This window comes from Chelon labrosus (assembly GCF_963514085.1).
Source record: "Chelon labrosus genome assembly, chromosome: 6".
Classification (NCBI taxonomy): domain Eukaryota; kingdom Metazoa; phylum Chordata; class Actinopteri; order Mugiliformes; family Mugilidae; genus Chelon; species Chelon labrosus.
In genome coordinates, this window is record NC_140342.1 from 26,209,272 (window position 1) to 26,231,013 (window position 21,742).

At 41.6% G+C, this 21,742-nt stretch overlaps 3 protein-coding genes and 1 pseudogene across 6 annotated transcripts; 1 reads left to right on the forward strand and 3 right to left on the reverse strand.

Moving 5' to 3' along the window:
• Positions 1-916: 916 nt before the first annotated feature.
• On the reverse strand, positions 917-5,476 carry LOC311489293 (tripartite motif-containing protein 16-like). Its single transcript, XM_084546315.1, has 2 exons — positions 5,362-5,476; positions 917-3,321 (listed from the first exon to the last, which is right to left on the reverse strand). Exons 1-2 carry the CDS (start codon positions 5,408-5,410, stop codon positions 1,511-1,513), a joined length of 1,860 nt encoding a protein of 619 aa, XP_084402441.1. The 5' UTR covers positions 5,411-5,476; the 3' UTR covers positions 917-1,510.
• A 496-nt stretch (positions 5,477-5,972) lies between these two features.
• On the reverse strand, positions 5,973-8,922 carry LOC311489303 (tripartite motif-containing protein 16-like; annotated as a pseudogene). Its single transcript, XR_014699944.1, has 2 exons — positions 8,862-8,922; positions 5,973-8,630 (listed from the first exon to the last, which is right to left on the reverse strand). The product of XR_014699944.1 is annotated as a tripartite motif-containing protein 16-like (transcript).
• A 2,545-nt stretch (positions 8,923-11,467) lies between these two features.
• On the reverse strand, positions 11,468-17,126 carry LOC311489298 (tripartite motif-containing protein 16-like). 2 transcript variants are annotated; one of them, XM_084546320.1, is made up of 3 exons: positions 17,016-17,126; positions 15,492-15,647; positions 11,468-14,891 (listed from the first exon to the last, which is right to left on the reverse strand). In XM_084546320.1, the coding sequence occupies exon 3, from the start codon at positions 14,743-14,745 to the stop codon at positions 13,075-13,077; it is 1,671 nt and encodes a 556-aa protein (XP_084402446.1). In that variant the 5' UTR covers positions 14,746-14,891; positions 15,492-15,647; positions 17,016-17,126; the 3' UTR covers positions 11,468-13,074. The 2 variants fall into 2 exon arrangements, with proteins under 2 accessions (XP_084402446.1, XP_084402447.1); XM_084546321.1 differs by lacking the exon at positions 17,016-17,126 and having other exon boundaries at positions 11,468-12,882; positions 13,524-14,891; positions 15,492-15,830.
• LOC311489309 (uncharacterized protein) lies at positions 17,095-20,426 on the forward strand. 2 transcript variants are annotated; one of them, XM_084546334.1, is made up of 2 exons: positions 17,095-17,163; positions 18,192-20,426. In XM_084546334.1, exon 2 carries the CDS (start codon positions 18,229-18,231, stop codon positions 19,465-19,467), a length of 1,239 nt encoding a protein of 412 aa, XP_084402460.1. In that variant the 5' UTR covers positions 17,095-17,163; positions 18,192-18,228; the 3' UTR covers positions 19,468-20,426. The 2 variants fall into 2 exon arrangements, with proteins under 2 accessions (XP_084402460.1, XP_084402461.1); XM_084546335.1 differs by lacking the exon at positions 17,095-17,163 and adding an exon at positions 17,470-17,516.
• Positions 20,427-21,742: the final 1,316 nt, after the last annotated feature.

Sequence of the window (21,742 nt, forward strand, 5' to 3'; positions counted from 1 at the left end):
GATGTGATGATGATCAGATGTGAAGTCTGACCGTGAAAGATAGACATGGAAACGACATGAAAGTCAAACATTTAAAACATAAATCCTTAATTAAAGCTCATACCTCTGATGAAGACAACAGGACCACATCATCTACAAGAAACAGAGAGGTGATGCGTAACAATACTGGGTTCTGATTGGTGGAAACAAGCAGCTGCTGTTCTTCAGAAGAGGTCAACCTGCAGAGTTGAGACACACTGAAAACTCCTGAGTGGATACTGAGCTCTGACCTGACAGAATTACAGTAATGTAATGTGAAGACACAGAGGCTTGAGTTAATGTTTCACCACCTTTAAGAGACTAAAGCTTTCTGACTTTATTTATGTTTCTAAAAGGCGTCTCTGCTCAAAGACGGACGTCCATAAACGTGACACCTCCATTCTTAATGTACAGCTGGATATCAGAGGTTAAAGTATCCCAAAGACTGCTGTAGGGTCTCCTGAGGCAGAGCTATAGAAATGCTGCTGGAATGATGTGACGGTGATTCTACAACAGGCTGCTGTCTTTTCTCATCGGGTGGAAACCTTTCTACTCCCTCTGAGAGTTTGCAGTCTTCATATTGGTCAGAGTTTACAGACATACAGTTGCTTAAACTTGATGCCAAGATGCTGTGGAGCAGAAAACCCTCTGACTCTTCAACTAATCACTTCTTTCTGGTTCATTTTACACTTTTTAAGCCTTTAGAAAACAAATGAACAAAAACACATGAACTCTGTACTTTGAGGTGTTTCGGGAGGAAAACTGTCTCAGATAAACTCTCATATTAGTTTGACATTTTCTCCATCAGCTGTGAGAGAAATCCTGGAATGAAAACCAAAGAGAATAATTCATATTTAATGAGAAACAGTTTTATTTAATATTTAAATCAACACATTGTTCACACATCAAATTATTTCATGTACAGATTCACTTCAACCACACAATCAACTTGTTTAATCCAGGAAAAGAATGAACAGTCATCATGATAATTACAGTTTTAATAAACCTCATAGTACCTCATGTATATGTAGATTTGAATATATAGTCTGAAAAACTAATAGATGTAAATGTAATCATAGATTTCTTTCTGTACAAAGTGATCAACAACATATCAGTGATAAAGGAAGGTCTGCTGATTCCTCTGCTATGAAGTGGAAGAGAAACAACAAGACACAAATACATTAATACAAATATTCATCAGACATTTAGAGCTCAGAGAAGTTTACATGGTCATGGAAATAAAAGTCATCATGAGCAGTGATATCCTCCACGGCTAAACAGACACAGGAAAGAGCTCCACCTAAAGAAAGTGATGAAACATCAAGAGAACAACTATTAAACATGTCAAGGTAGCAGCCATAATGTTTGACTGACAGCTGATCTCTGTGCAGAAACACCACAACAATGAACTCTCCGCAACAAACATGGAGAGAAAACAAGTTGATGAAGAGAAACAAAGGATTTAACTCTCTGGTCCTGAAGTTACCTCTGTCTACTTCACTTTAATCAACTCAGCACTTGATCCAACAAAATGAAAACCATTAAACAAACCACCAATCCAGAGTCCAGCATAGAGTGGCTGAGTGAATGTGGTCTGGACTCTGTGGAGGAGAGTCATGGTTTTAGAGACGCTGTAGAAGGACAGAATACCTGCTCCTTGATCCAGGTACACTCCTACTCTGGAGGAACGAGGACCTGAGACGGGAGATTTGATGTTGTTGTACCTAAATGTATAACTGTCTTTGGAAGTATTTAATGTCCAAGATTTGTCATTACGTCCAAATCCACTTGCATTCCCTGCTCTGCTGATATTCTTGTATGTGACTGCTACACCAACTCTTCTTCCTCTCCACTCCACCTCCCAGTAACAACGTCCAATCAGACTCTCTCTACTCAGGACCTGCAACCAACCAGTGAATCTGTCTGGATGATCAGAATAAGACTGTTGGTGAATCACTGATGTTGTTTTTCTGTTCCTCTCAGACAGTACCAGACGTCTGTTCACTGTGTTTTGATCCAGTGTGATTTCACACGAATACTTTAAGAATTCATCTCTGGTCTTTGGCTCTGGTTGTGGCAGTAAAACATCCACTTCAGTCACTGTCAGTGAGATGTTTGTCCTTGTCTCTCTCAGAATGTCCTGTAGTTTCTTTCTGAGCTCTGTCACAGCTACTTTCACGTCCTCAAAGTTCCTCAGAGGACAGATATTGATGCTGGATGAGTGTGTAGATTGACTGAGTGGTGACAGTGAGGGGTAGTTGTGTAGAAACTGGTTGTGATCCTCTGTGTCTGAGAGCTGCTTCAGCTCAGCGTCTTCCCTCTTCAGCTCAGTGATCTCCTGCTCCAGCTTCTCCTGAACCTCTTTGACTCGAGTCTCTTCAGTTTCCTGCTGCGATCTGACCTGCTGCTCCACATCAGAGCTTCTTTCCTGGATGAGACAGATCATCTCAGTGAAGATCTCCTGACTGTCCTTCACTGTTTTATCAGCAGAGTGAGCGATGGCCTTCAGCTCCTGTTGAAGCAGCTTCACATCTTTCTCTTTGTCCTGGATCATCTGCTGGATGTTTTGTCGTCTCACCTCCACCTGTCTCTGTCTCTCAGTCCTTTCTGCTGCAGCTGAGACTGTGTCGTGGCCTTTATGTTCATCCACAGAGCAGAGATAACAGATACTCTGCTGATCAGTACGACAGAACATCTTCCTCACCTCACCATGACGAGAGCAGATGTTCTCCTGGAGCTTCTTGGAGGGATCCACCAGTTTGTGTTTCTTTAATGGAGCTACATCATAATGAGGTTGAAGGTGTTTCTCACAATAAGATGCCAGACAGAATAAACAGGACTTAAAGGCTTTCAGTTTTCTTCCAGTGCAGACATCACAGACCACATCTTCAGGTCCAGCATAGCAGTGATCAGCAAGAGCAGCTTGGAGTCCAATCTTCTTCAGTTGCTCCACTAAAAATGCTAACATGGTGTTTTTCACCAGGACAGGCTTCGTAGAGAAGAGTTGTCTGCAGTTAGGACATCTGTGAATTTTCCTCTTGTCCTCTTCATCAAAGTGGCTTTTAATACAGTTCATGCAGTAGCTGTGTCCACAGGGAATAGTCACCGGATCCTTCAATAGATCCAGACAGATGGAACAAGAAAAGTTTTCTCGATCCAGCTCAACTCCTTTCTGAGCCATCTCAGCTCTTAGTGTCAGTGACTGGCAGCTCATGTTCTCTGAAGACTTTACAGTTGAACAAAGTGTTTTTGAGGAAGAAGCGAGAGGCGTTACCAGAGTCTTATTCTGGGAAGAGGAGTGACCTATAAAACAATAAAAAATAATGACTTAAAGATGTTTTGATCACCTTATAAAAACAGTACTAAGTACAAATCAACAAACTGACAACTAAACATACACATTGATAGACTTTGTATTAGAGTGTGATGGTGTTAGTTATTTATTAAGCCTTATTGAGCTTTCTTGAGAGCAGTGTCAGTAATGACACAACTTCAGTAAGTTCTTAAGAGCATAATGTTTGTTTTGAAAAAGGTTAGGGTCTCACATTTGTCTCCTAGTTTTGTCTTGGTTGTGTAAATCTGAAAATGTAATGAAGATTATTTAAAACACTGCATCATAGGCTAAGGTTTTCTTTGTAAAGGTGTAGGGCAGGTGAACCCTAGTGCAGACAACAGGCATGAGGCAGAGTAACTGTTTAACTGAGTTGACTTAAAAAAAAAGGAGCAGAATAAGGTCAACTGGATGGGTGAATGGGGTCAAGAGGATTGACCAGTGTTCTGGCAACCGAAGAGCTGGGGTTGACGAGGAAGCCAGTTGGAGCCATTCAGGGATCTAGAGAAACGATCTGGCAGGAAACTGGTGTCTACTGAGCAACATGATGGGTTAAGTGACTGATGGCTAGCAGTCTGAGATGTGACTGACTCTAGGGCTCGGTCAAATGAGATTGAGACCAGGACCCCTGGACTCCTGAGAGTTGTTGGAGGTGGTATCAAATTAATAGCTAGCTAACTCAGGGGCAGAGACTGGCTGATGGCTAGCATACTACACACTAGTCACTTCATGAGAGCCCTCAAGGTTCTTATCGATAGCTGGGCTGATCTCAGTAATGCTATCTGGAATCCTGAAGTCTACCATGTCCTGTCTCCACTCCTGTAATCAATCACACACACCAGACAAAGCGAGAAAGAGACCTGTAGGCAAAGAGGGAAGTAGAAGCAGAGGGTATGAAATCTGGAGATGTTCCTGTCCAGTATCCTTGTCTACTGGACTTTATATTGCCTTTTCTCTCCCACATCCTAATCTGAGACTACATGAACGACTCTTCATGTACTGTCTCATATCTGTTACAAGATTATCAACGCTGTTAATGTTTTGCACGTGTTCACAAACTGCGTTCCAACTTTTTATTGACATATCCAACATTGTTTTGAACCAGGTTCAAAGTATCTCTCACGTTTGCACAGCTGCTCAGGATCTGCCATGAACCATTTCACTAGTCAATATTTAATAATGTAATTAGTGAAGCTTGAAGGTGTCTCAACTGTCATTAATCACTTACTGCATATGAGCTAAACATTAACCAAAGTCACCACAAAGTCCTCCGGTAATCAAATGTTTCTAATGTCATCTCACACTAATAAAAGGCATCACGTGAGTCAGTAAAGAGGTCACATTGTACATTACTGTGTGCCTTTATGATAATATTATTACAATAATCATAATGTCACCTCCTTCAGAGGTTGTCCGTTTTCTCAATAACAAGGTTTATTAAAACGGCATGAAAATATTTAAACCATCCTCTACTAAATCAAACCTGTCATCAGATGAGATCACTGTAGCTATAACTGGTGGGATGCTAGATTTTTAGGACAAACTGTAAATCAAGTTATTATAATTTAACTTTGGGAACTATACCACGCCGCATATTCTATTTCCCACACAAACCTATAAAGGTGTGTCCTGAGTCTCACTCCCTGGGTTCCTCTACCATCACCCGTCTACACATTCATCCTCTTTCATGTCTTCCCTTCTACCCTTTTCATCCCATCCCCTTGACAGTCCTCATCACATTCCCTCAACCCTTTTCATCCTCTGCCCTCCGACCCTTTTCATCTCAATCCCCTTGACCCCTTTTCATCCAGTCCCATCAGACCATTTTCATCCCATCCCATCTGGCCATTTTCATCCCATTTCCTTCGGCCCTTTTTATCTCAGTCCCCTTGACCCCTTTTCATTAAACCTCATCAGAACATTTTCATCCCATCTCCTTCAACCCTTTTCATCCCAACCCTTTCGAGCATTCTCATCCCTCCATCTGTTTTGAAATAATAAATAATACTTACATGCCTGCAGTACATTGATGTAAAGGCTTGAATCAAGGACAACTGGCATAAGGAGCAGATGTTGAAGAGGTTTCTGCTCAACCAGGAGGCTTCTTCAGCTCTGACTGACTGCTGGGGAGTCTGTGGACTCCTCATCAAGGACGTTAATATCACTTGGTTCATCATTGCTCCTGGCTGTTGGCAGTGTGAATTCTTGTTAAATCTCATGGAAAGTGACAAAAAGACAGTGCTGGACGAATAGATAAGTGGTGTCGTAGACCTCCTCCTCTGTTCACGGATGGTTTCTCTACTTTAACGTAGATGGCTTCCTTCACTCCTCTTTCAAACCACCTATCCTCCCAATCCAGAAAAAGATGTTGTTGTCTTCAGAGGACCTGAGGAGGAGGTTCAGCTCTTCAGGTCTCGACTCAGCAGTTGACCTCCAACTGAAGGAGAAGGGACATTCCTTTAAGGACAACAGTGTACAGTGAAAGAAACGTCTTATAAAAGGAACTCAATAATGTTCAACAGCTTCTGAAATATTTAATAAAGTAGTCTGGAGCATTTGTGACAACACAGAATCTCATGTTGAACCAAAGCAACACTTCAAGCTACAGATGGTTGAAACAAATATCAGTGAATCAAACAAATTATTTGTTGACACTCTGAATCCAGAAGGACGTGAATGAATCAGATCAGCTGATACTACAGTTCAGTTGTTGATTCTTTTACATTTATGAATATTTTTTAGCTGCAACTGAGAAACTGTAGCTAAAAAGTTTTATCCACAGGAGCCTCGGCCTGCAACAGTGGTGCTGCATTCAGGTAACAGAGGAAAAATGTTCTCTCCCAGTTTCCAAGTTACAAACATCCTAAATGTCCTAAAACACTCAAGTGACTTCACCTGTGATGGTTCCATGAATGAAACACAAACTTGAATAAGTTCTTTAAAATCTTCTTTACTGATTGGTTATTGAAAAAAATCTGACAAAATCAACATAATCATTCAGTCTAAGGATGAAAATAATGAATGATCTCATCCTCAACAACGATCATAATGATTACAGTTTTACAAAACATGCAGATGATCTGACAAACAAATAAATGTGAATATATTTTGACAGAGTGATCACACAACAGGGACAAAAGCCCCCTCCCAATGAAAGGTAAGTACCTAACCATTAATGGAAATTAGCTGCACCGGTTTCTAGTTGTTAACACAACAAGCAAGTTTCAGTAGGATTTCCTATTTAACCTCAAACTTCCCACCAGTCCTCTAGAACTAAAGAAGCCACTCAGATGAGTGATGAAACATCTTCTCAAAAAACTCTACAAGTACAGTTGCCTTTTTTTGGATATAACATGACGGATGTCGGAGAACCTTCACAGACACCACAACAATGAATTCTCAACAACAAACATGGAGAGAAAACAACTTGATGAAGAGAAACGCAGAATTTAACTCTCTGTTCCCGAAGTTACCTCTGTCTACTTCACTTTAACCAACTCAGCTCTTGATCCAAAACCAATCCAGAGTCCAGCATAGAGCGGTTGACTGAATGTGGTCTGGACTCTGTGGAGGAGAGTCATGGTCTCAGAGACGCTGTAGAAGGACAGAATACCTGCTCTGTGATCCAGGTACACTCCGATTCTGAAGGAACGACGACCTGAGATGGGAGTTTGGATGTTGTTGTTCACAAATGTAGAACTGTAACAATCTAATGTCCAAGATTTGTCATTATTTCCAAATCTACTTTCATTTCCTGCTCTGCTGATATTCTTGTATGTCACAACTACATCAACTCTTCTTCTCCACTCCACCTCCCAGTAACAACATCCAGTCAGACTCTCTCTACTCAGGACCTGAAAACAATCAGTGAATCTGTCTGGATGATCAGGATAAGACTGTTGTTGATTCACTAATGTTACTTTTCTGTTCCCCTCAGACAGCACCAGACGTCTGTATGCTGTGTTTGGATCCAGTGTGATTTCACATGAATACTTTAAGAATTCATCTCTGGTCTTTGGCTCTGGTTGTGTCAGTAAAACATCCACTTCAGTCGCTGTCAGTGAGATGTTTGTCCTTGTCTCTCTCAGAATGTCCTGTAGTTTCTTGCTGAGCTCTGTCACAGCTGGTTTCACGTCATCAAAGTTAATCAGAGGACAGATATTGATGCTGGATGAGTGTGTAGATGGACTGAGTGGTGACAGTGAGGGGTAGTTGTGTAGAAACTGGTTGTGATCCTCTGTGTCTGAGAGATGCTTCAGCTCAGTGTCTTCCCTCTTCAGCTAATTGATCTCCTGCTCCAGCTTCTCCTGAACCTCTTTGACTCGACTCTCTTCAGTTTCCTGCTGGGATCTGACCTGCTGCTCCACATCAGAGCTTCTTTCCTGGATGAGACAGATCATCTCAGTGAAGATCTCCTGACTGTCCTTCACTGTTTTATCAGCAGAGTGAGCGATGACCTTCAGGTCCTGTTGAAGCAGCTTCACATCTTTCTCTTTGTCCTGGATCATCTGCTGGATGTTTTGTCGTCTCATCTCCACCTCTCTCTGTCTCTCAGTCCGCTCTGCTGTAGCTGAGACTGTGTCGTGGCCTTTATGTTCATCCACAGAGCAGAGATAACAGATACTCTGCTGATCAGTACGACAGAACATCTTCATCACCTCGCCATGACGAGAGCAGATGTTCTCCTGGAGGTTCTTGGAGGGATCCACCAGCTTGTGTTGTTTAAATGTAGGTGACTTATAATGAGGCTGAAGGTGTTTCTCACAGTAAGATGCCAGACAGAATAAACAGGACTTGAAGGCTTTCAGTTTTCTTCCAGTGCAGAAATCACAGGCCACATCTTCAGGTCCAGCATAGCAGTGATCAGCAGGAGCAGCTTGGAGTCCAGTCTTCTTCAGCTGCTCCACTAAAACTGCTAACATGGTGTTTTTCACCAGGACAGGCCTCGATGTGAAGAGATGTCTGCACTCAGGACATCTGTGGGTTTTCTTCTTGTCTTCCTCATCAAAGTGGCCTTTAATACAGTTCATGCAGTAGCTGTGTCCACAGGGAATAGTCACTGGATCTTTCAGTAGATCCAGACAGATGGAACAAGAAATGGTTTCTTGATCCAGGTCAACTCCTTCCTGAGCCATCTCTGCTCTCAGTGTCAGTGACTCAGTGAGTTTCTCTTTCTCAGATCTTCAACAAGTTTGAGCTGTGATTTAAACATCAAGTGTTTCAATCTTTCAGCTGTTACACGTCACCACATGTTGATCACACCCATCGTCAACTTGCAGATCTGAAGGAGAGACAACATAGAAATATATGGACATAGTGGATGAAGAGGAATGAGGTTTATCAGGTTTGATTCATTCCAAGATAACAAGAAACACTGTGAATTAAAGTTTGTTTCCTTATGACAATGAAGTCTATTGTTACAGTGTTATAGTTCAAAAGAGGATCCAAATGCAAGAAACAAATAAACTATTGCAGGATGAGTAACTAAAAAGTCAACATTAATAAAACTTACTAGAAGTGAGAAACAGAAGGCTCCACTGTGCAGGTTAGTTCAAGAATTAGTCCAACAAAAGATAATCCATTTGAAAAAAACATTCACCAGAAGAATCCAAAAAAACTAACAGAGCAAAAACACACACTGAGCAAGGAGACACTAGGAGATTTACAGAGATGTTGGAAACACGGATGAGTAACAGGAAGGAAACAGGTGGTGAACGAACTGACAAAGACAAAGGAAGAGACAAGACTATATATACACAAAGGCTGATGAGCAGGAAATAAAACTGGCTGAAACACACAGAGACAACACATTACAAAATAAAACAGGAAGACAATTACCAGCAGTCCCTCTAATCTGAAGTTCTCTCAAGTATCAGTTTGGACTGATACTGGACACACTCGTCACCCAGCTGCACCCTGAGACCCTCTCTGTGAATGTGGTAAACTGTGCCAGAGACCAGGGTTAGCTTTGGTGGAATTCAATCAACTGGAAACGTGGGAAAAGCTCTCTCTCTCTTTGCTCAAACAAAAACCTGACGGCTCCAAGCAATGGCCTGTACATACATACCCCAACCTCACTGAGTAACTCACACACAGTTCCCTGGGCACCACCGTGGTAAGCCTCCTCCAAGTCCAAAAAAGACATGCAGACTGGATCATCAAACTCCCTCGATGCCCTCATCAACTATGCAAGGGTAAAGAACTGGCCCATTGTTCCAGGTCCAGGACAGAATACACATTGCTCCTCCTGAACTTCAACAGTGTCTCCTTTCCAGAGCCCCAGAATAAACTTTACTGGGGAGGCTTCGCAGAGTGGTACCCCAGTAATTAGAGCACATACACCTTCCCCACCACCTAATCCAACTCACCACCAGGTGGTGATAATATTACAGCTGTGCTCCTCTCTTCACTAGAGACATGGGAGCAGATTTGATGATTTAATGAACCATGAAGTCAATCATCCAACCTTCACCTAAGGTGCAGTATGAGCTGCCTGATGCTCCAACAAGGTGACTGAGAGACTGGAAGAGACTCGTCAAGGGGTTGATGAGATTTCTAATAAATACACAAATCTTCTAATGTATTTACTGCAAAAACATGAAGGATAGACTTGATGCAACTCTCTTGTGTTCAGGTGATGTGTTTTGCTTATTTACACATCCAGCTGTCAGAGAATAACTTGATCATTCATTTGAAGTTTTGCGTCACATCACAAAATATTAGTTTCATTCTTTTTGTCTCTTGCAGTTCGAACTGAGCTGCAGATTCAGGTTCATCACCATGATTGAGTCTTTCCACACTGCCATTTGGTCCGTTGTTGTCATTAAAATACAGATTAACCTGTTCTAACCTTCTGTTAACCTGTTGATGTTCAGTAAAGGAAGATGAGAAACAATAACTAAGGTTTTAACAATTTAAAAAAAAATAACTATAAATGTCATCTTCTCATTTCTCAGACTCACTGACGGTAATATTTTCACCTTTCTATGTTTCATTTTTTAAAACAGTGCTGTTGATTTCCTTCTAGTTCCCTCAGTGATGAGAAGTGAATGAGGCTTCTTGTCCATTCATCTTCTGTCTCTCAGACGTGTGAAGGGAAGAGATCAGTTGTGTTTGAGAGCAGAGAGAAGAATGAGAGTTATCAGGCTTTGCCACATTCCAGGATGAGGAGCAGCACCGTGAATTAATTAATTAAAACTCCTTTAGATTCCAGGAAGAGACACAAGTTCAGATAAATACTGTACATTTAACCCTTTTCTCATTGGAGCTCAATTCCCTTTTTAAAAATACTGTTCACCTCAACTTAGGTCATTACACCTTTAAAAATATCAGGGTTTCAGTTTCTCATTTAAGTCCTCAAAGCTCATTCGATCTATTATTTGCAGGTTAACCTGATGTGATGATGATCAGATGTGAAGTCTGACCGTGAAAGATAGACATGGAAACGACATGAAAGTCAAACATTCAAAACATAAATCCTTAATTAAAGCTCATACCTCTGATGAAGACAACAGAACCACATCATCTACAAGAAACAGAGATGTGATGTGTAACAATACTGGGTTCTGATTGGTGGAAACAAGCAGCTGCTGTTCTTCAGAAGAGGTCAACCTGCAGAGTTGAGACACTGAAAACTCCTGAGTGGATGCTGAGCTCCGACCTGACAGAATTACAGTAATCTAATGTGAAGACACAGAGGCTTGAGTTAATGTTTCACCACCTTTAAGAGACTAAAGCTTTCTGACTTTATTTATGTTTCTTAAAGGCATCTTCAGCTGGATACTGCTGTAGGGTCTCCTGAGGCAGAGCTATAGAAATGCTGCTGGAATGATGTGACAGTGATTCTACAACAGGCTGCTGTCTTTTCTGATCAGGTGGAAACCTTTCTACTCCCTCTGAGAGTTTGCAGCCTTCATATTGGTCAGTGTTCACAGACACACAGTCACTTAAACTTGATGCCAAGATGCTGTGGAGCAGAAAACCCCCTGACTCTTCAACTAATCACTTCTTTCTGGTTCATCATCCAGTTTTTAAGCCTTAAGTTGTAAACAAAACAAAAACAAACATGAACTCTGTACTTTGAGGTGTTTCAGGAGGAAAACTGTCTCAGATAAACTCTCATATTAGTTTGACATTTTCTCCATCAGCTGTGAGAGAAATCCTGGAATGAAGACCAAAGAGAATAATTCATATTTAATGAAAAACTGTTTTATTTAATATTTAAATCAACACATTGTTCACACATCAAATTATTTCATGTACAGATTAATTTCAACCACACAATCAACATGTTTAATCCAGGAAAAGAATGAACAATGATCATGATTATTACACTTTTAATAAACCTCATAGTACCTCATGTATATGTAGATTTGAATATATAGTCTGACATTCATTAATACACAGGATTAGATGTTACAATCCCTTGTGCCAAAATCCCAGGCAAAACACATTTAGAGGCCCTGTCCAACTGAGAAACCCTAACAAACCTATAGTCATGTGATATGACGCTTAACCTACAATCTTAATAAACTAAGTAAATGCTGCTGGCTTGTATGGGCCGCTCAGCAGCAGACGCTAACTCAAACCTTGTGAAATATAAGCTAACCAAATGCTGCTGGCTAGCTCAACCTACAATCTAAATAAACTAAGTAACTGCTGCTGGCTTGTAGGCCTACAGAGCAGCAGAGGATAATTCGAACCTTGTGAAATTTAAGCTAACATAACGCTGCTGCCTTGTATGGACCGTTCAGCATCTAACCATAGCTACCAAGCAACATGAAGACATCAGAAACCTGGCCTAAACAACAACCATGATTCGCCCCGTTGATGCGGACTGAACCACGTAACAAACAATCAACCATCCTTACCTTTAGCTAGTTCCCCAGCTAGCATGCTTCCTACATACCCATAGCCACTCGCTCGCTCTCTCTGCTGCCCAAGACATGTTGCATGCCGCAGTCCTTTGGCTTTTTCCACGTATGCCCAGCTCGCTCAGAAGACCCCGACTTTGCCACAAATCCACAGCAGCCGACTTCTACCAGGCGGAGATAAGCCTTCCAGCCATTCTGCTCTGCGTCTGCTGCTAGCTCTGCATACTTAACTTTCTTACGCTCGTTAGCCTCCTCAACTCTATCTTCCCACGGGGCAGTCAGCTCTATGAAATAGACTACTTTCTCTGGCTCAGACCACAACAGCAGATCTGGCCGTAGACGGGTGCTAGCTATCTTGGCTGGAATAACTAGTCCATTTAAATCCACCCTCCTACTCCTCCTACTAATAGAAAAACTAATAGATGTGAATGTAATCATATATTTCTTTCTGTACAAAGTGATCAACAACATATCAGTAAAAAGGGAGGTCTGCTGATTCCTCTGCTATGAAGTGGAAGAGAAACAACAAGACACAAATACATCAATACAAATATTCAGCAGACATTTAGAGCTCAGAGAAGTTTACATTATCATGGATATGAAAGTCATCATGAGCAGTGATATCCTCCACGGCTAAACAGACACAGGAAAGAGCTCCACCTGAAGAAAGTGATGAAACATCAAGAGAACAGCTATTAAACATGTCAAGGTAGCAGCCATAATGTTTGACTGACAGCTGATCTCTGTGCAGAAACACCACAACAATGAACTCTCAGCAACAAACATGGAGAGAAAACAAGTTGATGAAGAGAAACACAGAATTTAACTCTCTGCTCCTGAAGTTACCTCTGTCTACTTCATTTTAATCAACTCAATACTTGATCCAACCACCCAATCACTAATACCGAGTCCAGCATAGAGTGGCTGAGTGAATGTGGTCTGGACTCTGTGGAGGAGAGTCATGGTTTCAGAGACGCTGTAGAAGGACAAAATACCTGCTCTGTGATCCAGGTACACTCCTACTCTGGAGGAAGGTGGACCTGAGACGGGAGTTTTGATGTTGTTGTACCTAAATTTAGATCCGTCTTTGGAAGTATTTAATGTCCAAGATTTGTCATTACGTCCAAATCCACCTTCATACCCTCCTCTGCTGATATTCTTGTACGTGACTGCTACATCAACTCTTATTCCCCTCTCCACCTCCCAGTAACAACGTCCAGTCAGACTCTCTCTACTCAGGACCTGATACCAATAAGTGAATCTGTCTGGATGATCAGAATAAGACTGTTTTTTGTCCTTACATGTTACTTTTCTGTTCCCCTCAGACAGTACCAGATAGCTGTATGCTGTGTTTGGATCCAGTGTTATTTCACATGAATACTTTAAGAATTCATCTCTGGTCTTTGGCTCTGGTTGTGGCAGTAAAACATCCACTCCAATCACTGTCCGTGAGATGTTTGTCCTTGTCTCTCTCAGAATGTCCTGTAGTTTCTCTCTGGGCTCTGTCACAGCTGCTTCCACGTCCTCAAAGTACATCAGAGGACGAATCTTGATGCTGGATGAGTGTGTAGACTGACTGAGTGGTGACAGTGAGGGGTAGTTGTGTAGAAACTGGTTGTGATCCTCTGTGTCAGAGAGCTGCTTCAGTTCAGCATCTTCCTTCTTTAGCTCAGTGATCTCCTGCTCCAGCTTCTCCTCAACCTCTTTGACTCGACTCTCTTCAGTTTCCTGCTGGGATCTGACCTGCTGCTCCACATCAGAGCTTGTTTCCTGGATGAGACGGATCATCTCATTGAAGATCTCCTGACTGTTCTTCACTGTTTTATCAGCAAAGTAAGTGATGGCCTTCAGCTCCTGTTGAAGCAGCTTCACATCTTTCTCTTTGTCCTGGATCATCTGCTGGATGTTTTGTCTTCTCACCTCCACCTCTCTCTGTCTCTTAGTCCTTTCTGCTGCAGCTGAGACTGTGTCATGGCCTTTATGTTCATCCACAGGGCAGAGATAACAGATACTCTGCTGATCAGTACGACAGAACATCTTCATCACCTCGCCATGATGAGAGCAGATGTTCTCCTGGAGGTTCTTGGAGGGATCCACCAGCTTGTGTTTCTTTAATGGAGCTACATCATAATGAGGTTGAAGGTGTTTCTCACAGTAAGATGCCAGACAGAATAAACAGGACTTGAAGGCTTTCAGTTTTCTTCCAGTGCAGACATCACAGGCCACATCTTCAGGTCCAGCATAGCAGTGATCAGCAGGAGCAGCTTGGAGTCCAGTCTTCTTCAGCTGCTCCACTAAAACTGCTAACATGGTGTTTTTCACCAGGACAGGCCTCGCTGTGAAGAGTTGTCTGCAGTCAGGACATCTGTGAATTTTCCTCTTGTCCTCTTTATCAAAGTGGCTTTTAATACAGTTCATGCAGTAGCTGTGTCCACAGGGAATAGTCACCGGATCCTTCAGTAGATCCAGACAGATGGAACAAGAAAAGGTTTCCTGATCTAGCTCAATTCCTTTCTGAGCCATCTCTGCTCTCAGTGTCAGTGACTGAGTGAGTGTCTCTTTCTCAGATCTGAAATCAGTCCGAGCTGTGATTTAAACATCAAGTGTTTCAACTTTTCAGCTGCTGCATGTCACCACATGTTGATCACACCCATCGTCAACTTGCAGATCTGAAGGAGAGACAACATAGAAATATGTGGACAGAGTGGATGAAGAGGAATGAGGTTTATTAGGCTTTAGATTCATTCCAAGACAACAAGAAACACTGTGAAGTTTGTTTCCTCATTGACAATTAAGTCTGATGTTATAGCGTTATAGTTTAAAAGAGGATCCAAATGTAACAAACAAATAAAGTATTGCAGGATGGCAAAGACAAGGGAAACGAGACAGGGTTCAAATACACTGCGGAACAAGACACAGGTGAAACACATTAGGGCGGAGACAGTAATCACAAAGGAGGGAAAAAACTGGATGCAAAACGGTGTTGTCTGAGAGCCAAGTCGGATGTCTTCAATAGAGTTCCGGGTGTCACGTTATTTTTTTGTTGACACTGCCTTATTGGCAGGAAAACTGAGGAGGTTCATGACAAGTGTTTAATCCTGAATCTCTTTCTCATTGTGAGTAGTTTTAGTGCTGAATGATCAACACCCCTTTGTAATCCACGTTATAAACATTAGCCTAACTTGCCTTTATGAAAAGAAATCTGTTGGACATGATGTTAAAAACTAAATAAACAAGACATTACACTTGGAAAACATTGGATTCTGTACCTGATATAAAGTGATCGCTGCACAAGACAAACCCGTCTCTTGAGGGATCCCACCGCTCCGTTTTTCACATCTGACGTCTTGCAGGATCTTTGGTAATCATATAAAACGATTCTGGCGTCCTGGGGCACAACAGCTGTCAACCATTTCTGGATGCAACTGGTACAAGGACGAGTTAGTTAGTCCTGCAGGTGTCAACCGGTGCAGGATGACGTCAGCTACCGGAGCTCTATTAGTTGCGTCACTTCACATTTCATAACGCACCGCATTTAATTATCGGTAACAGCGTTGTAACGATGGAAATAGTAATTAGTCAGATTACCCGTTACTGATAACGCCGTTATTCCCGATTATCAGAGGTGGCAAAAGTATTCACATTCTGTACTTAAGTAAAAGTACGGATACTGTGTAAAAAAATACTATGGTAAAAGTAAAAGAACTGGTTCAACTCCTTTACTCAAGTAAAAGTAAGAAAGTACAGGCTCTGAAATGTACTTGAGTAAAAAGTAGAAATGATTTTGCCATCAATGAAACAATTCATCCGTTGATAATTTTGCAAAATCAAAAAGTTCTAGCAGAATAATCTAGACTGAATTGACCAGATGTCCTTCATGAGCACCTGGATATTTTTTAATAATTTTTAATTTTTAGTTGTTTTTTTTAAACCGCTAGTGTTAGCTAATATCAAAATGGTGCGTCTCCATTGCTAACGTTGTAAACTAGCTTCCAAAAAATCCTCAAAAAGCTAATGATAGCAACAGAAACCACACCATACATGAATTTGTTTTTTCACATTAGACCAGTAGTTCTCAAATAGTGGGGTCAGGTGGACTTTCAGTATTAATGTCTTTATTGATGCTTGAACGATAAACAGCCTCCAGTCACTAGGTGGAAGCAGAGCTCAAACTAATCCTGTTCAAAACAGTAGAAGAAGAACGCAAGACGCGCATCGTCGACTTTCCTTCTCTAGTCCGATGCTCTAGTCATGTCCGATCATGTCACGTCATGTCATCTGTGGAGGTTAAAAAAAGTACTGAGCCTGTTTTTCCAGTGCAAGGAGTAGAAAGTACAGATACTTGTGTACAAATGTAGGGACTAAAAGTAAAAAGTCGTCAGAAAAAGAAATACTCAAGTAAAGTACAGATATCTGAAAAATCTACTTAAGTACAGTAACGAAGTATTTGTACTTCGTTAACATGTTATTCTGTGAACTTTGAAGATTTTACACCAAAAGGACTTTTGAAATTATGACATGATACAGTTGGATTGCTTGAATGGATGGAAGTTTTGTGAAAAAGCATCTGATTTCATCCACAGACACTACCATTATTTTATTTCTTGTGACATTAGATTCAGTTGCTCCTTCTTCTCTTGTAAACTCCGTGTTTAAATCATTGACTGAATAGAAAGATTTTTATTATTATTTTTACTGTAAACGATTGTCATTATCTTCTGTATATAGTCGATGGTTTAAAGTCTGCAGCGCAATAACAAACACATCGAAGAAGGAACGGAAACTTTACTCACTGATTCGTCCGGACCATCGCACAGTTGGACTTCCGGCGGAAGTGATTTTATTTTGAAAGAGCTGTCGCCCAGTACGAGGAAGAGATCGATCGTCAGCGCAGACTGCTGGATATCACCTGGAAACCCGAGATAAAGTTCCACAGAATAGGTGAGTAGAACTAGAATGGTCTAAATGAACTAACTAATGAATGGAAACACACAGTATGGAGAAGACACAGAGGAAAGACACTCAGCTACAAGACTGATAACATGCTAACATGCTAAGAGGCTAACTAGCATACATTTTCGTAGCTATTTCATTTGTCGTCTTTAGACAAAACGGGAACCTGAATCGTTCTCACTTTAGACCAATGTAATGAAGCTTTTATACGAAGCAGAAATCTGAATCTCAGTTCTCCGTGTCCCTCTCCAGAGCTGGATATCAGCCTGCTGTGCTGCCCTGGCTAAGTTATAAGGTTGGATCATACATTACAGAGAAATACAAGAGGAAGCACAGCTCAAGTAAAAACACAAAAACCCTTTTTACTTTGGTTGTTGTGTAAGAACAGCTTTTATTTATTTTTTTCTGAAACCTCAAATTAAATTGTAATAACCACAGATATTCAGAATCAGTTCAGTGGCTCAACACATATTCCTGAGATAACTTGTCTTCCAGTTCATTCCAGAGGACAGGACTCAGAACTGTTGTTGTGACGGAATGATTTCTTCCAGGAGCTACATTTATGGACAACTTTAACTTGCTAAATGCTAATCTATCATACACTACATAAGAGTCAGTGGAGGACAATAACTTGACGCAGCGCAAAACACCAACAAGACTCGTTTAACTTCATAGTCGGCTTAGTGACTGTGATGGAGGCTGCATTAATATCAGGAGGATGATTCTAACGTGTAGCCACAGGGCTTGTGGCAGCTTGCTAGTTCTGGTGGCTACTGTCGACTGCCTGAAACCAGATAGGCTAACGGCCCTTATCCATTCACACGACAGGGACGTACGAGGAGATCATGTAGTCCTGTCTTGTCTCACATTTCGTCATAGTTTTAGCTCAACGTCTCGTCTTAGTCACAAAAAAAAAAAAAAATGGTTGACGAATATTTTTTTGTCACTGTCTTCGTTAACTAAATTAAAACCAATACATGTGTTTTCCTTTTTGTTGTGTCTCTTTCTTCCTCCAGACCTCCCACAGCAGCAGGTTCTCACTGACCAGCAGGAATGGACCAGGAGAGGAACTCCAGTCCGGATCAGGAGGAACCAGAACCTTCACAGATGAAGGAGGAGCCAGAACCTCCACTGATTAAAGAGGAAGTGGAGGAACCAGAACCTCCACAGATGAAAGAGGAACAGGAGGAACCAGAACCTCCAAGGATCAAAGAGGAACCAGAGGAACCAGAACCTGTACAGATTAAAGAGGACCAGGAGGAACCAGAACCTATACAGATTAAAAAGGAACAAGAGGAACCAGAACCCATACAGATTAAAGAGGAGCCGGAGGAACTCTGCAGCGGTCAGTGGGGAGAACATCTTGTTCTGAAGCAGGAGACTGATTCCTTGATGGAGACTCCTACTGATGAGGAAAGTGAGCACAGTGAACCAGAACCACGTCACAGAAACACAAGTCACAACAACAATGTACACAACTCTCCCATGTCAGAGAGTCAGTGTGATGCTAACACAGGTAAAAAGTCTCTAACATGCGACGTCTGTGGAAAAACCTTTAAGAGCAAGTTTCTAGTGAACAGACATTACAGAACTCACACGGGCGAGAAGCCGTATTTTTGCGAATTCTGTGGCAAAACCTTCAACCAGAGCAGTAACTTGACGATCCACATAAGAACTCACACGGGGGAGAAGCCGTACCTCTGTAACGTGTGCGGGAAACGCTTTAGCGCCTTCTCGTCGCTCACGAAGCACACAGCAGTCCACACAGGTGAGAAGCTGTACTGCTGCGCAACATGTGGCAAGCAATTCAAGCTGAGCGAGAATCTGACTTCTCACATGAGGACGCACGCGGACGTGAGGCCGTACCCTTGCAAATCCTGTGGGAAAAGATTCCAGGACTTGCCGGCACTTAGCAGGCATACCGCCGTTCACACGACCGAGAAGCCTCACACCTGCAGCACCTGCGGGAAAAGATTCCTCTGTCTATCGATGTTGAAACGCCACGCGATAACGCACACCGGCGAGAAGCCGTACTCCTGCAAGATATGCGGCAAAAGTTTTGGGCAAAGTATTAATTTCATTTCACACATGCGAATCCACACAGGCGAGAAGCCATATTGTTGTGAAACGTGTGGGAAGCGGTTCAGTCGGAGTAATAATTTGACTCCGCACATGAGGACTCACACCGGCGAGAAGCCATTTCCTTGTGAAACATGTGGCAAAACCTTCACTCAGCTAAATCACCTGACCAGACACCTGAGGACGCACAAAAGTGAGACGTCGACGTCCTGAAAATCTGTGGGAAAACCTCTTAGGGGGGAAAAAAAACATGTCAGAGTTAGTTCGGGTTAGATGCCGTAGTGATCATAAGTTGAAATAATGTTTTACACGTCCTGCAAAAACAGGCCACTCACCTCAAGCATGAAAATATCAAACCTGGACATTAAACAGATGGAAGGAGACGTGTCCCTCTGCCTGGGACGACCATCTAAATGGCACTTGAGTTTGGAACAGGATTTGGAGAGGACCACTTTAACGACAAAGAGCAGATAAGACAACCAGACTGTGTTTTAATGGTGAGAACTGAAAGAACATGGCTAACAAAACAACTCTTCCAGAGACTGTAGTACCATGTAGAGAAACTGACAATGTATCAGTGACTTTACTGCATGTCAGACTGTGTGAGGTTGGTTTATGAAATTATGCACATTCAATCTGAGGCTGGTAAACTGTGCAGTGGCTATGGCTGGTCTATGAAGTTCTTTTTGGCGTTTCATCGGATGTCGGCGACGCAAACCAAGAAGAGTTGCTTACAAATTTATTTCATGGGTCGATTTTACGGTTGTTCCGCGGTAGCTGTGAGAATAGACATCAGCAAGGGCACCACACCTGTAAAAACACATCGGGAAAACACCTGCTTTTGTAATCGGTGCAGAGAAAAAGAGACGGGATGAGACGTGTCCTGCATTTCATGGAGGGAACATGAAGAAGAAGAAGAGCCCTCAGAGGACAGAGGGTTGACATAAATCATGTTTACATGTTTGCATTAAAATATTTTCTTGTAAAACTGGACGTTTCACTGTTACACCTGCTGCTGCTAACGCCCCCCAATGTGTTCTTCAACGGAGGACATTAGAAATACGTCTGTTCGCTGCCATCTTGTGGCCACAGCGTGGAACTGCAGTACTGCATTTTACATGGTTTGAAGCGGACGGTGTTTATGTGATTGTGATAACTTAATAAATGTCCAAATAAACACGAATAACTCGTTGTTATTGTCATTACTTAAAGTAACAATCATTGCTGAAATAAATGCAACTCTTAGTGGCGTTTAAATGAGTTTTATTCACGTTGAACTGAGGTTTAACTGGACGTCTTGGACATTTACTGCCCTCTACTGGTCACAAATAGGAACTGCAACACCTAACAATCGTCAAGCTAGAGGTAATAGCATAAATTGCACTTCCGGTCTGTACTTTCAAAATAAAGAGTAACCAAATAGTATATCATAAGGCGCATATTTATGTTAAATAGGATAGAAATATTTTTATTCTAAATATATATGCATTTATATCTGAACAATTGATTGGAAAAATTACCTTTGTCAAAAAGAGAACTATGCTAGTTATAAGAATGAAATATATATAAATGCATATATATTTAGAATATTAGCTAATGAACTCAAATAAACACTTAACAAAAGTGCAATTTATGCTATCACTTCCAACTTGACTCGATTGAAAGTGGGCACAGAAATATGCGTTTTAAATAAAGTATTGCATTAGCTGGAATTGTTAAAAGGGTGAAACGGATACACCTCTTTATTTTATTCAGAGCAAAATAAAAATATTTCTATCCTATTTAACATAAATATGCGCCTTATGACGCACATTATTTGGACATTTATCTTTCTTCCACATGATGCCATCTATTTTCTAAAAACTCCAGAATATGGTGTCATTGCTTTAGAAGCGTCTGATTGGCTAGCCGACCTGCGTACCTGTGGATGTATTTTAAGGCCTACCTTCAAAATCTGGCACCATTTCAGCCGTGAAGCACAGGGGTGGCAGCGCCATGTTGTCCGGGTGCTTTGCTGCAAGAGGGACTGGTGCACTTCAGAAAATAGATGGCATCATGTGGAAGAAAGATTTTGTGCACATATTGAAGCAACATCTCAAGACAACAGCCAGGATTGATAATTTTATGTTTAGGATGAGTGGGTTTTGACAAAACTTTATATCACCTCATGTCAGAGAATAATTAGATCAGATGTCTGATACAACGTTTAACCTGAACTATTCTCTTGTGTTTTTTCCAGCTCACATTCTTTTTTTCCCCACAGATGTTTCAGGATAACGACTCCTGAGACCTGTGTGAGTCCTCATGTGCTTATTTAAATGACCACTTTGACTGAAACCTTTCCCACACGTGTCACAACAGTGCGGTTTCTCACCTGTGTGAGTCCTCATGTGACCAGTTAAAGCATGATTTTGCCTGAATGTTTTACCACATGTGTCACAACAATACGGCTTCTCACCAGTGTGGATTCTGTAATGTCTGTTCATTA

Bases quoted from the DNA above. Each gene is read 5' to 3' on its own strand.
- LOC311489293 (XM_084546315.1), bottom strand. From the start codon at position 5,410: ATGCCAGTTGTCCTTGATTCAAGCCTTTACATCAATGTACTGCAGGCA. The intron at 3,322-5,361 runs GTAAGTATTATT...ATTGTTTTATAG, and splicing joins CATCAATGTACTGCAGGCAT to GTCACTCCTCTTCCCAGAAT.
- LOC311489298 (XM_084546320.1), bottom strand. From the start codon at position 14,745: ATGGCTCAGAAAGGAATTGAGCTAGATCAGGAAACCTTTTCTTGTTCC.
- LOC311489309 (XM_084546334.1), top strand. From the start codon at position 18,229: ATGGACCAGGAGAGGAACTCCAGTCCGGATCAGGAGGAACCAGAACCT.